At 34.8% G+C, this 12,959-nt stretch overlaps 2 protein-coding genes and 1 long non-coding RNA gene across 4 annotated transcripts; 1 reads left to right on the plus strand and 2 right to left on the minus strand.

The window, feature by feature from the left end:
• Positions 1-22: 22 nt before the first annotated feature.
• LOC111431511 (exonuclease 1) lies at positions 23-3,915 on the minus strand. Its single transcript, XM_023068177.1, has 12 exons — positions 3,621-3,915; positions 3,508-3,544; positions 3,243-3,417; positions 3,072-3,150; positions 2,493-2,537; positions 2,201-2,350; positions 1,956-2,070; positions 1,746-1,846; positions 1,376-1,473; positions 1,194-1,286; positions 836-1,053; positions 23-605 (listed from the first exon to the last, which is right to left on the minus strand). The coding sequence occupies exons 1-12, from the start codon at positions 3,696-3,698 to the stop codon at positions 73-75; spliced, it is 1,722 nt and encodes a 573-aa protein (XP_022923945.1). The 5' UTR covers positions 3,699-3,915; the 3' UTR covers positions 23-72.
• Positions 3,916-4,950: 1,035 nt separating this feature from the next.
• LOC111431514 (pre-mRNA-splicing factor SPF27 homolog) lies at positions 4,951-7,992 on the plus strand. Of its 2 annotated transcripts, none has more exons than XM_023068181.1 (7): positions 4,951-5,330; positions 5,689-5,864; positions 6,230-6,313; positions 6,529-6,598; positions 6,685-6,818; positions 6,904-6,962; positions 7,686-7,992. In XM_023068181.1, the coding sequence occupies exons 1-6, from the start codon at positions 5,082-5,084 to the stop codon at positions 6,959-6,961; spliced, it is 771 nt and encodes a 256-aa protein (XP_022923949.1). In that variant the 5' UTR covers positions 4,951-5,081; the 3' UTR covers position 6,962; positions 7,686-7,992. The 2 variants fall into 2 exon arrangements, with proteins under 2 accessions (XP_022923949.1, XP_022923950.1); XM_023068182.1 differs by having other exon boundaries at positions 7,694-7,992.
• Positions 7,993-9,421: 1,429 nt separating this feature from the next.
• LOC111431298 lies at positions 9,422-10,262 on the minus strand. Its single transcript, XR_002708468.1, has 2 exons — positions 10,046-10,262; positions 9,422-9,674 (listed from the first exon to the last, which is right to left on the minus strand). It is a non-coding gene; the product is annotated as an uncharacterized LOC111431298 (long non-coding RNA).
• Between the last annotated feature and the right edge of the window lie 2,697 nt (positions 10,263-12,959).

The raw sequence follows: 12,959 nt of genomic DNA on the forward strand, positions 1-12,959 counted from the left end.
GAATTACTGCAAAAACACAAGATTTGCCCAACAGAGATTCAGAATGGATTTTCAAGACAGAAATTTACAGAATCATACTCTACGGAAAAAGTTCAATATACTGTTCTTTGGAGTTATTGAACTATTACAGCTACTTTTTCTCTTGTTCTCCTTGCCTACAACTCTTTTTCTACCAATGACACTGCTCGAGTTTGAGCTTACGCTCTTTTGGGATTCTGGTGTCAGTTCTAACAGCACCAAATCCTCTTCTTGGGTCAACCCCGACAAAGGCTCAGAAACATTATCCATTTGGTCAGGGAGAGCTTTGTTCATTTTTCTTTTCTTGGAAGATTTTAGTAAATTATCTAGAGACCCACATGATGGTTCCTCACACTCATCCTCACTTATGACTAAAACTTCTTCGTCAACACTCTGCGCTAGATCCATGTGCAGTTCATCGCCTTTCCTTCTCTTGAATGGATTGTTGTCAGGAATCTTTAATGATTTGTAAGCAAGAACGTTTTTGTCTTCATTTGTTGTTTGAACTTTCAACGGTGTGCTTAGCTTCTCAAGTGCTAATTCTCCTTTAGAATTACGGCCATCTACTAGGGGTTTAATTCTCTTATCTGTCATAAAACAATGACGGTGGTATCTAATGCCATGAGAAAACATCATAAAAATCACTGCTATCAAGCATATGTTTCTACTAAGAATATATTTTTAAAATGTTAATTTACCAATTTAGTTCCCCGACATGCTTTTAAGGATCTTCTTTGGTCTCTTGTCTATTTAAGGATTTGAAAGAAAAAACATACTAATGAAATTGAGAGGAAATTATAAGCTTGAATTAACTAACCCGGGATATGTCTTTCTTTGTCCTTACAGACGAAGACCATAAAACAGCTATCGTTCGCAGATGCCTCAGCTGCCTCGAACCTTGGAAGTCTTTCGTTGTTTTTGATTTGTACAAGGTCTTGGCGACGTTCTTCACTTGGGAGATAGTCAAAGGCCTCCATTGTTATGGGGTTTAACCTTCCTTCGGCTATTGAAGCAGCTATTGAAGGAGGCATATCTCTATTTTCAACATAATTGGTCAAAGAAAAACTATAACATAAAAAATAATTTTATAAAAGAACAGTTCATTACTGAAGATGCTAGTTTTCCAAGAAAATATGAACTCAAGCGTGTAAAAATGGTTTTTGTATGAAGGATACGGTCCCAAGAAATCAATTTCTTCGTCTAGGAACTGCAGAAGCTCTAGAGGAAGCGGTTTCATATGTTTAAGCTTTCTCGTCTCAGCATCATATCTGCATTGGACTAAAACAAGTCAAGACTTGATGAAAACATTATGGAAACAATGGTTACTCCCAGATCAAAATTTTCATTATATACACACATTTGTGCATGCTGAAAAACTGCCATAGCTTCCCTGAAAAGTTTGAAGTAATCTTCAGGCATTTTCTTCGGTTTCTCAAGCTTCAAAACAGAAAGAACCTGAAAGAGATGTCAATTAAAAGCATCATTAGATGATTGCTCTCAAACGGGCCCTTTAAGTGTAAGATCCAGAGATGGCTTCAAGAGAAGAGTCACGAAACAAACGGTATTTAAGTTTTGCAAGGCTGATAAAGTAAACGAATGAATAATATAAAACACTTTGAACAATCGAACACTGCTTTAAAATTGCCTATCAGTTTAACCTTGTGTAAAACAGATAATGATCAAAACCATTACACTTGATGGATGCAAGAGCGAGCAGACATGCTTACACGTTCCAAATTCCGATACTTGGAGACCAAGGCATAAGCCTTTGCAATGCCAATTCCAGGAACAGAAGGAAGAAAATCACAGCCAGCTAAGACACACATACCTGTAGAAGACGAAAACATGTAATTTTGATGAAGATGGGATATTGCATCAAGAATTGTTCACAATTTCATGATGGGGAAAGAAAGCTTGAAGTAAATCTAGGAGCTCACCCGTGAGCAATTCCTTATCAAAATATCTGAAGGAAGGTGTGCAGCCTGCCGAGTCAAAAATCTTATCTAGAATCATCTCTTCCCCATTGCCGTATCGATCCATCTTAAATATTGTCTGCAAAGCTATTCCCATCAACACAAAGAAAGACTCGAAACATTCGTGCATTTAAATAGTTCAAGCAAAGGCAACATGGGAGCACTGGACCTCCATTTGCATCAAATCAAAGCATTGTGGAAGTTCTTACAGCTTTACAACCATATGCAATCAGGTCACTATCTTCTGTAATCACAGCCGCAATTCCTCCGTTTTGTGTTCCGAGGCTGGAAAGATATGCCAACTGTGCATCGGCCTCATAAGGGGCAACCACAAATTCGATGTTGTGTTCTCTAAGAAGCTAGAATGATTAACAAATGAAATGACTCAGTTGATGCAGTGTAATCTCGACTAACATACCGAAGTTCAGAAATTCATCGAGAAACTTAAGAAAATTGGTAAAGGTGAATGCAATGCGAACATATAATGTGGAAAACACTTGCCTTTATGAGTTGGTTTGCTATGAAGGGAGTAATATTCACCGCTCGCTACAGAAAAAGAGGGGGAAACGTGAAATTAGACATGAACACAAACTATACAAAGCATGCAAAATAAATATCAGTTTACTAATAAACGAATAGAAGAGAGTATTTTGCAGTGTGAGTGAAATTTGCTTAAACCTTGATAGCCACAAATTATTTTAGCTTAAGGAACTTTAATTCTACATACTACATGGGGGAAAGCCTGTTACGAGTAAGCGGAGAGGAAAGATCTCTAGAAACTCTAATCTCATTCCATTCTAGTGGCTCGACCAGTAATCAATGACACAAAAGTGAGTTGGAACCGAGCTCAGTAGCTCAACTAATAACCAATGGCACAATGAGTGAGTTGGAACCGAGCTCAGTGGCTCAACCAGTAACCAATGGCACAATGAGCGAGTTGGAACCGAGCTCATCATGGACAAATTATACTAAAAACGAGACCCTTTTGGCTCCCACCTTTGAATGATACTCCCAGTTCTGATAACTGAATGTAAAGAATATAAAAGCATAAAAGCATAGCAACTATGAAATATCAAAAACCTGGAAAAGCTCAGAGGCAGCACCAACATTCCCTTCTTTCAACTTCTCCATCGCTAATTCCCTGTTTGTCTCTCTTCTTCTGTAAAAGCCATATGTACCCATAATTTACAACTAAAAAAACTATAAAGGGCGTACTGAATTTAGAAACAGAATGATATTATGGGCACGAACCTGTGCCTCTGTTGCTCAGTGGCTTTCTTACATGGAACATTCCCACCATCAAAAACAACAACTGGGACTATCTTGTAATGGCGAAGCAAATTGATTCTATGCATACAGTAGTCTAAGTATCGCCATTTCTTATCACTATCAGAGTTGAGGCAAATCTCCATACTACACGAATAAGCTGGTATAAAGAGGAAGTGTCAACGAATGGATGACAACCCCCTCCCCCGAAAAATAACACGTTGCAATAAGGAAGAAGCAAGAACGTTACCTCCCTTGTGCAGCCACGAATAGGCATCGATACCCACCTGCGAAAAAAGTTCGACTCAGAGATCAATGAATCAAGAGAACTAAACAACCCAATGGAAACACGCGATACATTACACGTTTGCCCGCGTATTTCTTGATGTGAATGGGCTCAATGTAGGGCTTCATGAATCTGAGGAGATCTTTAATGCCCATTTTGATTTTGACAACGCCGATTTTCGAAGTGAAGTTAAGGGTTTTGGGTTTTGCCCTTCGTTTCCCTTCTTTTGGATCTTAAATATTGTCGCACTGGCCAAAAGCTCGAGACAATAGCAATGGCGGAGAAAATGGCGGGAGAGATAGCAAATGTGGAAGCAGAGACACAAAAGGATTGAAGCTAAAAGGTAACCTTACGAAGCCACTGGGCAAAAGGCAATATTTTGCTCGGAGAAGGATAATACGGTCAATTTGTACAATATTTTTACCGCGAAATTTGTTTTAAATTGCCCAACGCGCGCTCAGTGCTTTATTCGCGCGTTTGTTTTTATCTTCTTATTTTTCATTGTAGTTAAATTAATAAAAAAATATTTGAGCAATAATCCTAAATAATATTCTTACATTTTCAAAAATTCTTTAAAATATCCGTTATTTTTATTTTTATTTTATGGAAAATGCTATTATTTTATTTTAAAACTACATTTAACTTGTAGTATATTTTATAAATATTCTTAAAACTTTGTAAAAAGTCAATAGTATTTTCGATATTTTTAAAAAAATCAAGATTATAATACATTTGTTCAATTTTAAAAATAGCATTAACATCCTTACCTTCGTAAAAAAAATTATTATTACTTGAGAGATTATTTTCAAAAATTTTAATGTTATTTTTTAAAGTTTATGTCTGTATATTTTAAACGTGGTACTAACATTAACATTAAAGGTATTATTTAAATTTTTTTTAAAATAGGCAGAAACGACATTTTTTTTTTTAATAAAAAAGGGAATGTCAACTGTTGTACATTTCAATTTGAATTAGAAATTCAGCGCAGTTATTAACTACATAATACCATTATGTATTACTAATTACTATAAAATATGAGGGTTTTAAATGCAAGATCTAAAAACATATCCCTCCGTGGCACCAGTAGTAAGTACTATATTGATTCGGGGCTTTAGCAGGTCTATTAATTGAGATCAATCATTTATTCTCGGATGAGGTGTTTTTGAAATTTAAGGTGGTATTTGTTTAAATATAAAGGTTTTTTTTTAATTTTATATTATTGTTATTGAAATTTTTAAAAATTTAAGAATATACGAAAGGACATATAGATGAGAGAGAGAAATTATATTAGTCGTATTTTTCGTACAAATTATTATATTTTTTATAGTATAAATTTTAATTTTAGAGAATTAAATAAGTGATTATTATTATATTTTAAGAAATGATAGAAAAAAATAATAAAATTAAAAAGTGAGTAAGTCGAAATGGAAGAGGGAAACCCCAATTATATTTAGCGAAGCGGGCCGCGGAATCTCAATCTTCTTGAACTTGACCTGTAAATCTAAAGCTCAAAACCTTTGTTGCTTGTTGTTGTGACAATGGCGATCAACAACAATAGCGGGGATATCCTGATGCTCGAGGCTCCACCGCAGCCATCTCAACCAGCGTGGCGCGTTTCTGCAGATGCGGAGGTAATCGACGCCTTGCCCTACATCGACGATGACTATGCGGACCCAAGGGTCAAAGCAGAGGTCGATCGATTAGTGGAGGAAGAGATGCGGCGCAGCTCCAAGCGACCTGCCGATTTTCTCAAAGACTTGCCTCCTCTTCCCAAGTTCAAATTTGAGGTAGGTTAGGCTGCAATTTCCTTTCTCGCCGGAGCTTCTTCTAGGTTACGCACTTGTAGTTCCGCTTGATTTTATAGGTTATCGTGCCTGAAAGAACGAATTACTTTTTCTCACTGGTTTTATTTGATAGACAGTTACTAATGCCGAAACTAGAAGTGTTTAGAAGCTTCATCTGCTAGTTTTCTTCCAAAACATCCTCTATTTGTTTTATCCTCAAGTCACTGTGCGTCATCCAATGAATATATGACGCGCTACTCTACATAAGTTATTTTGCCACTACATTGGATAGATCTTGAAATTATTACGAAGTGTGATAATATTAGCAATAGTCTATTCAACTGACGTAGTTTGAACTCAGGATCATCCAATGCTTGCGAGAGAGTATGAACGTGTAAGAGCTGGGAGGCCTCCAATGCCTCTCGATGTTGCTAGATATAAATTAGAGACACCGCCTCCAAATAAAAAGAATGACGAAACTGCTTGGAAGCAGACACTTCAGAGAGCTCAATGCCTACTCCAGCATCAAGTGCTGAGGTGAATTTTAGCATGTTAAAGTTGTTCCTGGCATTTAAGCTTTGTATTTCTGGAAAACATAATTTTATGGAGAACAGTTAGAGTTGGCTACTTGAACTCATACAGTTCTTCTAATATCTGCCACACATAGTTAACATTTCTATGCCTTTTCTTGGTTGCAGTTGGTTTCTCATATCTAGTTTGTGTACCAATGAGCCATGACTGTGAGAGGTGTAATTTATAAAATTTTGATAAGAAAAGACATAATTCGGAAGATTATACGCCCAAACATGAAATTAAACATTAGAAAGGTTTTGACGATTCATTAGGAGATAATAAGAATATGGTAATCTGATGACTGGTGATGCTGTTGTCTCATACTGCAGGCTGGAAAATTTGGAACTGATGTCAAAATATGCCCCTGATATCTGGAAGCAACACAACAAACAGTTGGAAGCACTTCTATCAAGGTTTGTTACCATATTTCTTTTTGATGTCTTATATTTTGTGTACTAATTTTGTATTTATGTTGATCAAATATGATTCCAAGTCAAATCATTTGGCTTATCTCGTTCTATAGTGTAAATATGATTTCTGAATGAAGTGAACATGAAATTTAAGTACATCTGTGATCTGACCAAAGTAGACGTATATGATTGTTAATATATTGTCATGATGTTATCAGAATGCAAAAATTAGCTCAAGAACAGAATGAGAAGATTGAAAAAGTGAACCGTGAAAGGAAATTCCATCAAGTAAGTAGCATCCCTGTAATTCATATTTCAATGGGGCAGAGGTCAATTCTTTGGAATGTTTGGTTGATTATTTATGCGATGATCAGCAAAACGCTGCATATGAGCTTCATGCTTTGTCCACACAATGGAAGGAGCTGTGCGAGAAAAATATGGAAATCCAAGTGGCATGCTCTCAAATAGAGGGTCAAATCCAGGAACTAAGGAGTGAGGCAGCAGAAAAGTAATCTTGCCTTCTTCTATTTAATCTATTTTTGTCCTACATATGTTTGGCATGTTTAGTACTGATCTGTGGGTTATGATTCCAGAGGCTGGAATTTAGAAGTCAATGTAGAGAATGGTTCTGTTTCGTTCCCAGTGTCATAAGGTATGCTGTAGATGCCATCTCTTGTTTTTAATATCTGACATTTAACCCAAAGTTCACTTCCATTTCTCCTCTTATATTAGAATTTCTAACTTAACACTACTTGTGCCATGTTTGCCTTTTTACTGTTTATTTCTTTCCAATATCTCGTGTTAAAATGATATGTCATCTCTGGGCACCTACATTAGTTATCTGTCCAAAAATATCATGTGTTACTGTTTTCTGATTACCATCTGCGTTTATCCGTCTTCGAGTCAATTTTGATTTTTAGCAATCTCATGGCACAAACTGGAATGAATTCTCTTCTGCCATTAATGTGCTTATGTGTTTCCTCTCCCAACATATGAGAAAATACAATAATTCTATCTAAATTTCTCAAGTTGGCAAGGAGATGGCTCAGTTTAGTGGTGGCAGAAAATCTAACCCTTTAAAAAGAGTAGAGTTCGTTTTTCTTTCATTTTCTTCTCCCGACCTGGGAGATGAAAGAAAAGAAAAGAGACCGAGTGAAAGGACCAAAGATAAAAGGGTAAACCAATGTGATCATGACATTGTAGGTGCTTGCGATGGAAAGGAATTGGTTGGTTTGGGTTGCAGAAGTCCCTTCTTTTTTATGGGTCATCTCGTGCTTTTACCTTTTACTGGGTCATTAATACATCCATTGGAGTCGATTCTTTCTTCCACAAAATGTATCCCACAGATTATGACATGATTTTTTTGACATCTCAATGGAATAGGGGAGCGTCCTAACCATGGCTTTGCTGCTCAGAAGTAAAGACTGCCAACGTCTTCTGTTGCTGTTACCATATGCCTACATGGAAGATGAGTTAGTTTTCTGCTTATATCACGCTGGTTGGTTGCCTTTCTTGACCTCCAAGGTCCGTCTTTAGTCCGTTTCAAATTTTACATTGAATTTACTGTATCTGTACCTTTAGTGAAGTAATTCGAAATACCTTTAGCCATTATCTGCTTGCTAACCACGTTATTGGATCCCTCTCCTGATTTACCTTTAATATATATTATGTATGTCATTGAATTACCAAACTGTCAATCAAATGGATAATATTTGGTATTAATTCAAATCCAAATTCTTTCAAAATAAACCATGGTAGGAGAGACTAGAGAGATTTATTTGATTTATTCTATAGGCTTTTTTTATATAAGAACATGTTACCCTTCATGTCAATATACTTCAATTGTTACTCCAATTTGTATGGTGATGTTATTATTTATAAATCATGTTTTTATTCCTTTTAATTTTTAGATATCAGTTTTTAGTCGTTTTTTTTTTCATACCTCAAAAGGTTCAATTGATGCCAATTCTATTCAACTTCAACAATAATTCACATACATTTGTTTTTTTGAAAAAAATTCTTAAGTGTACATTTTTTTGTACTAAAAAAAACTTAGATCAATTAATAAATATAAGTTTGACGGAGTTTTGTTAAAATTTGGCTTACAAAAGCGAAATCGTCATTTGAGTACATAGCGTAGTCTTTTTTTAAGTTTAACAATATGAAGCATGAATATATGAATTCTCATGTCATTTTTTCTTTCAAGTCTAACATGGACAGGAAGATTTGACTATTGATGTCGGATATATATCTTAATTTGTTGAATTATATTCAAATTTAACATAGTTTAATTACATCAAAATTATCATTTTACCTCTCTTCAATTGTGAAATGTATAAGTTATATATCAACCCGTTAGAAGTACACTCCATTTGAGAATGTAGCCCCACATGTAAAACTAGAAAATGTAGGGATTCTATAAATTAATTGGTTCGCGTAGAGTTTGGTTGATACATGATTAAATAGTTGGTCTACCATCTACATCGACCGCATCCAATCTGTAAGAATCAACAGAAAAGACAAATCCCTTGCATTACACCATATCTTGCTCTGAGTATTGATGGCATGAATAAATTGTCATTTCCTTAAGTCTCTCTTCCAATTCAATATCATCATATAACTGATATGGAGAATAAATGGATATCTATCAATTCATCCATCATCCATCGACACTATACCCTATCGGATGAATTGAGCTATACTTGAATTTATATGTACATATACTTAAAAGTTGGGATACAGCCTATTTAATATTACTTGTCGACTATGTTTAAATTTATAATTAGAGACATCATTTCATACATATATAAACCAAAATTACGGTACTCAATCAATTCATTCATGTCTAATCTAGCTTGGTGTGTGTTATTATGATAAAACATAGGATCCAGCTACATTATTATTAACCAATATTTATAATTCAAACTAATTGAGATTTCAATGAAAAGCCACAAATTAAGTGGAAAACACATAATATACTTGATTAATTACCAAATAATGAATTAAATTAGTTAAGAACCAATAAATTAACAATTTAAAAATTAACTTGGTAAATGACATTTAGAATTCCTTGAACCAAATATCTTAAAGTTATGGGTTAAGATAATATACAGAGAAAATAAGATAGTTTATAGTTCATCATTGTCATTACTATTCATCAATGCTCAATAGCCAAAAGCTAAAGGATCTGAATAATTGCTTATTAACAACAAAGGGATCCATTAGCAAAGCTTCAAGAACATGAAAATGGCTGTACTACAAAGCAACATCGTACACCCCAACACTACAAAAAGACATGTTCACAACATGTTCTAAAAGATCCCATCAATCTAAGCAAGATCCAACAATGAAACCATTCCACCCCCTACAAGAATCAAAATCCTTCATCAAATCATAACAAATAATAAGAACAAGAAACTCAAGTCAATGAAGATAAGGGCACAAGAAAAGGTAATAATAAGATGATTAGAGAGAATATGTAGAGCTCCCTTCAATCCAAACAAGGATTCAACAAAAACAGTTGATGAATCTCCTGAGATATGCAAGCCACAGGCCCATCAGCTTTAGATATGATTGATGAGATAGCGATAGGGGCTGAGGGATCCATAGCTCAGCAGCTCGATCAACCAAGCACAACCCTCTATTGGACTTCAAGGAGCTCTGCTTGTAACCCTAATCCCAAAAAGATTAAATTTTTAAACCAAACACTCAATCAATCAAAAATCCAAGAAGAACCCAGAAAAGAAGAGAAAAAACCCAGTTGAGATCAGGAGGAACAAAGCCCATGTGGGTTAGAAACCCTAGAGGAAGATGATGAGCCATTAGAAGGCAACAAGCTTGCATCCATGGAGGAGCTTTAACAGCCGAAAGGAAAAGGAATATAAGAGGAAAAGGGTTGAAGATGAAAGGAAAAGGGCAAAGGGGGATTAAAGCTTTATAGTGGAAAGATGTAGAGATTAAAAAGAATAGTGGAAAGATGTAGAGATTAAAAAGAATAGTGGAAAGGAAACGGCGTGGGGTTGGGCAGAAGCTAGCCTGTCAAATATCTCGGGATGCTTCCTTCTAAGATTCCCACTATTACTATTATTTTTCTTTTCTTTTTTTATTTCTTAAATTACAAATATAATTATTTTTAAATAATAATTAATATTTTATCTAAGTTTTATCTCCATAAATTTAATTATTATTGGATTTTTAGGGTTTGGATTAAATTGTGAAATAAATAAAAATTGTTTTAAAAAATAAGTATTATAAACAAAATTTAATAAAGATTAATTATTGTTTTTAATGTTGATATAATTATAGAAAATGAAAGCGGAGCTAACTCTTAACGATGCAATGACAGATAATTAATTGAATATTTAAAATGGTCAATTATCTAGAAACAGGTTTTAATTATTTAATTAATTATTACGACTAACCTTGCCCAACTTAGAGATATAGATTTTAAAAAATTAATTAATTACAGAACTTAAATAATTTATTAAATTACTTTTTTATTTGCTACATGTTAATTTTTTCCAAATTTGTATTTAATTTATAAATAAAACATACATTTTATTTATATTTGAATTTTATTTCACTCCTGCTATATATTTAATATCTATATGTGATTTTCGTGAATTTAATAAAATATATAAAATTATAATTATTTTAATAGTTTACTAGACATGCGAGTCACGGTAAAATATTTATTTTAATTATAGCTCGATTAGATTGTATATTAAAAATTGACGAGGGGTTTTATATGTTGCGCGATCGAAAGCATTGCTAAATGCAAGAATGTGAGAAAGAAAGACAATGAAGTTACCAAACCAACCTCCAGTGTACTTCCCTTTCTCCATGCTTTCCATGTACGAAATTCCCATCCAAAAGGACGTTATTGTTTTAGATTATATAAAATGCCCAATAACGTTAATCTCGACCCTATTGTTTGTAAATTTCTTACTTTGTGTCAAATCGTCTCTTGTATAGGTATGGACTTGAGCTGGAAAATAGACCTCTACCAAATTGTGAAGATGCAGGAATAGCTCGGTGTGGTTTTAATGGTTGGGTTGTAAGGGCTCTCGACCGCATGAATAGTTTAACGTGTTTACTTGAACCAGTGTAGCTTCCTTTCATTGAGTGCCCTATGTCGATTCATTGAATTTTGTATCAATTAAGTTTGTGAGTTCTAGTGGATCAAGTTATCAGTGTTTTAGTAAAAGGGGGTTTGTTATTTATCTCGTGTTAGGTTTTTGTATTGATTATGTTGAAATGGTACGGGTATGTGCAACATTGGATTCTATATATTGTGCAAGACGACTAATTGACATAAAAATGCTTATGAATAGTGTCGTACTTGGTTTTAGGCATTGTAAAATAACGGTAAAACCGAGACAAGATGGACCCAGTACTATCCAAGTTCAAATTAAACTGATGTTGATGTCTAAGATACCAAAAAAGGACACGACCAAACGAGAAGTAGACAGTTCTTAGCCTCCATTGCAAGTATATTCCTTTATGGGTCTTGCCTCTTGTAATCCACCGTCTCGTCCCTTCTACTGTCTATTTGATTTTTTTCCTACACCCTGTCTAAGATAAAAATACGAGAAACCATAGACTTACCCCCTTATAAATATATCGCTAAGCGTTAGAGTGTGCATGTCAAACACCACACCCGTGCAAATATTTTATTATTTTACGAACCAATTATTATTATTATGATTTAAATATTAATTTTATTTGTAATGCTAAACTATGGGAACATGACCGTGACATAAATTAAAAATTTAAACGAATCTTAAAAAATATAAAATTAGTTTTATTTAATTAAATATTCAATTTATTATTGGATATATTATTTAAAATATAATTAAATTTCAATAAATATCTTTCCGAGGCTTTTGATATTTGTACGCGATTAAATACACGGCCTTTTTCCAACGGACAAAAGCTCGTGACGATTCGCCGAACTTCGTGTAACGGGAGGAATCAAAATCACGAGGACCGAGATTTTAAAAAATATATTTAAAATATGAAAATATCGTCGCGATATGATATGACGAGTTAATGTCGAGATGATCGGAACCGCCACGTGTAATGGAAAGTTCAAAAGATGAATGAATGGCTGTTGCTGTCTTGCTGACCTAATTTTAAAATTTTTATTTAATTTATTTTCGTGAATTGACAACACCAGTCCCTGTTCTTTTCTCCTGGGCCCCACATTTCATTCCGCGCACTTTAGTCTTTTCCTTTTTCTTTCTTTTATCATACGCCGACTGCGACTTAACGTGAGCGTCCGGCCAATTTCCGTCCTTCTAGGGGAAGGTGCCGATCCTCTGCGGCTCGTTCGCACCGAATTCTGTGCTATCGGGGAGTGGATTGTGTTGTCTTATCCGAGAGTTTGAAGTTTATTAGACGACGTGGCTGAATTTTAATCTGGTGAGGTAGGTGATGGGTGTGGATTAAAGTAGTAACGAGTGTAGAGGAACGAGCCCACAAAATCTAGGGCTAGATCTCAAGGTGTACGAAGATGATAACATTACCCGTCCGTTCTCTGACATTCTTCACCTCTTCGCCAAACTTGGTGCCACGTGGACATGACCAGTCAAACTGATGGAATGAGGGGAGTGCGGTTCGTAATGATGACTCACACTTTCCATAAAGT

The sequence above is a fragment of the Cucurbita moschata genome, unplaced genomic scaffold, assembly GCF_002738365.1.
Source record: "Cucurbita moschata cultivar Rifu unplaced genomic scaffold, Cmos_1.0 Cmo_Scf00036, whole genome shotgun sequence".
Classification (NCBI taxonomy): Eukaryota; Viridiplantae; Streptophyta; class Magnoliopsida; order Cucurbitales; family Cucurbitaceae; genus Cucurbita; species Cucurbita moschata.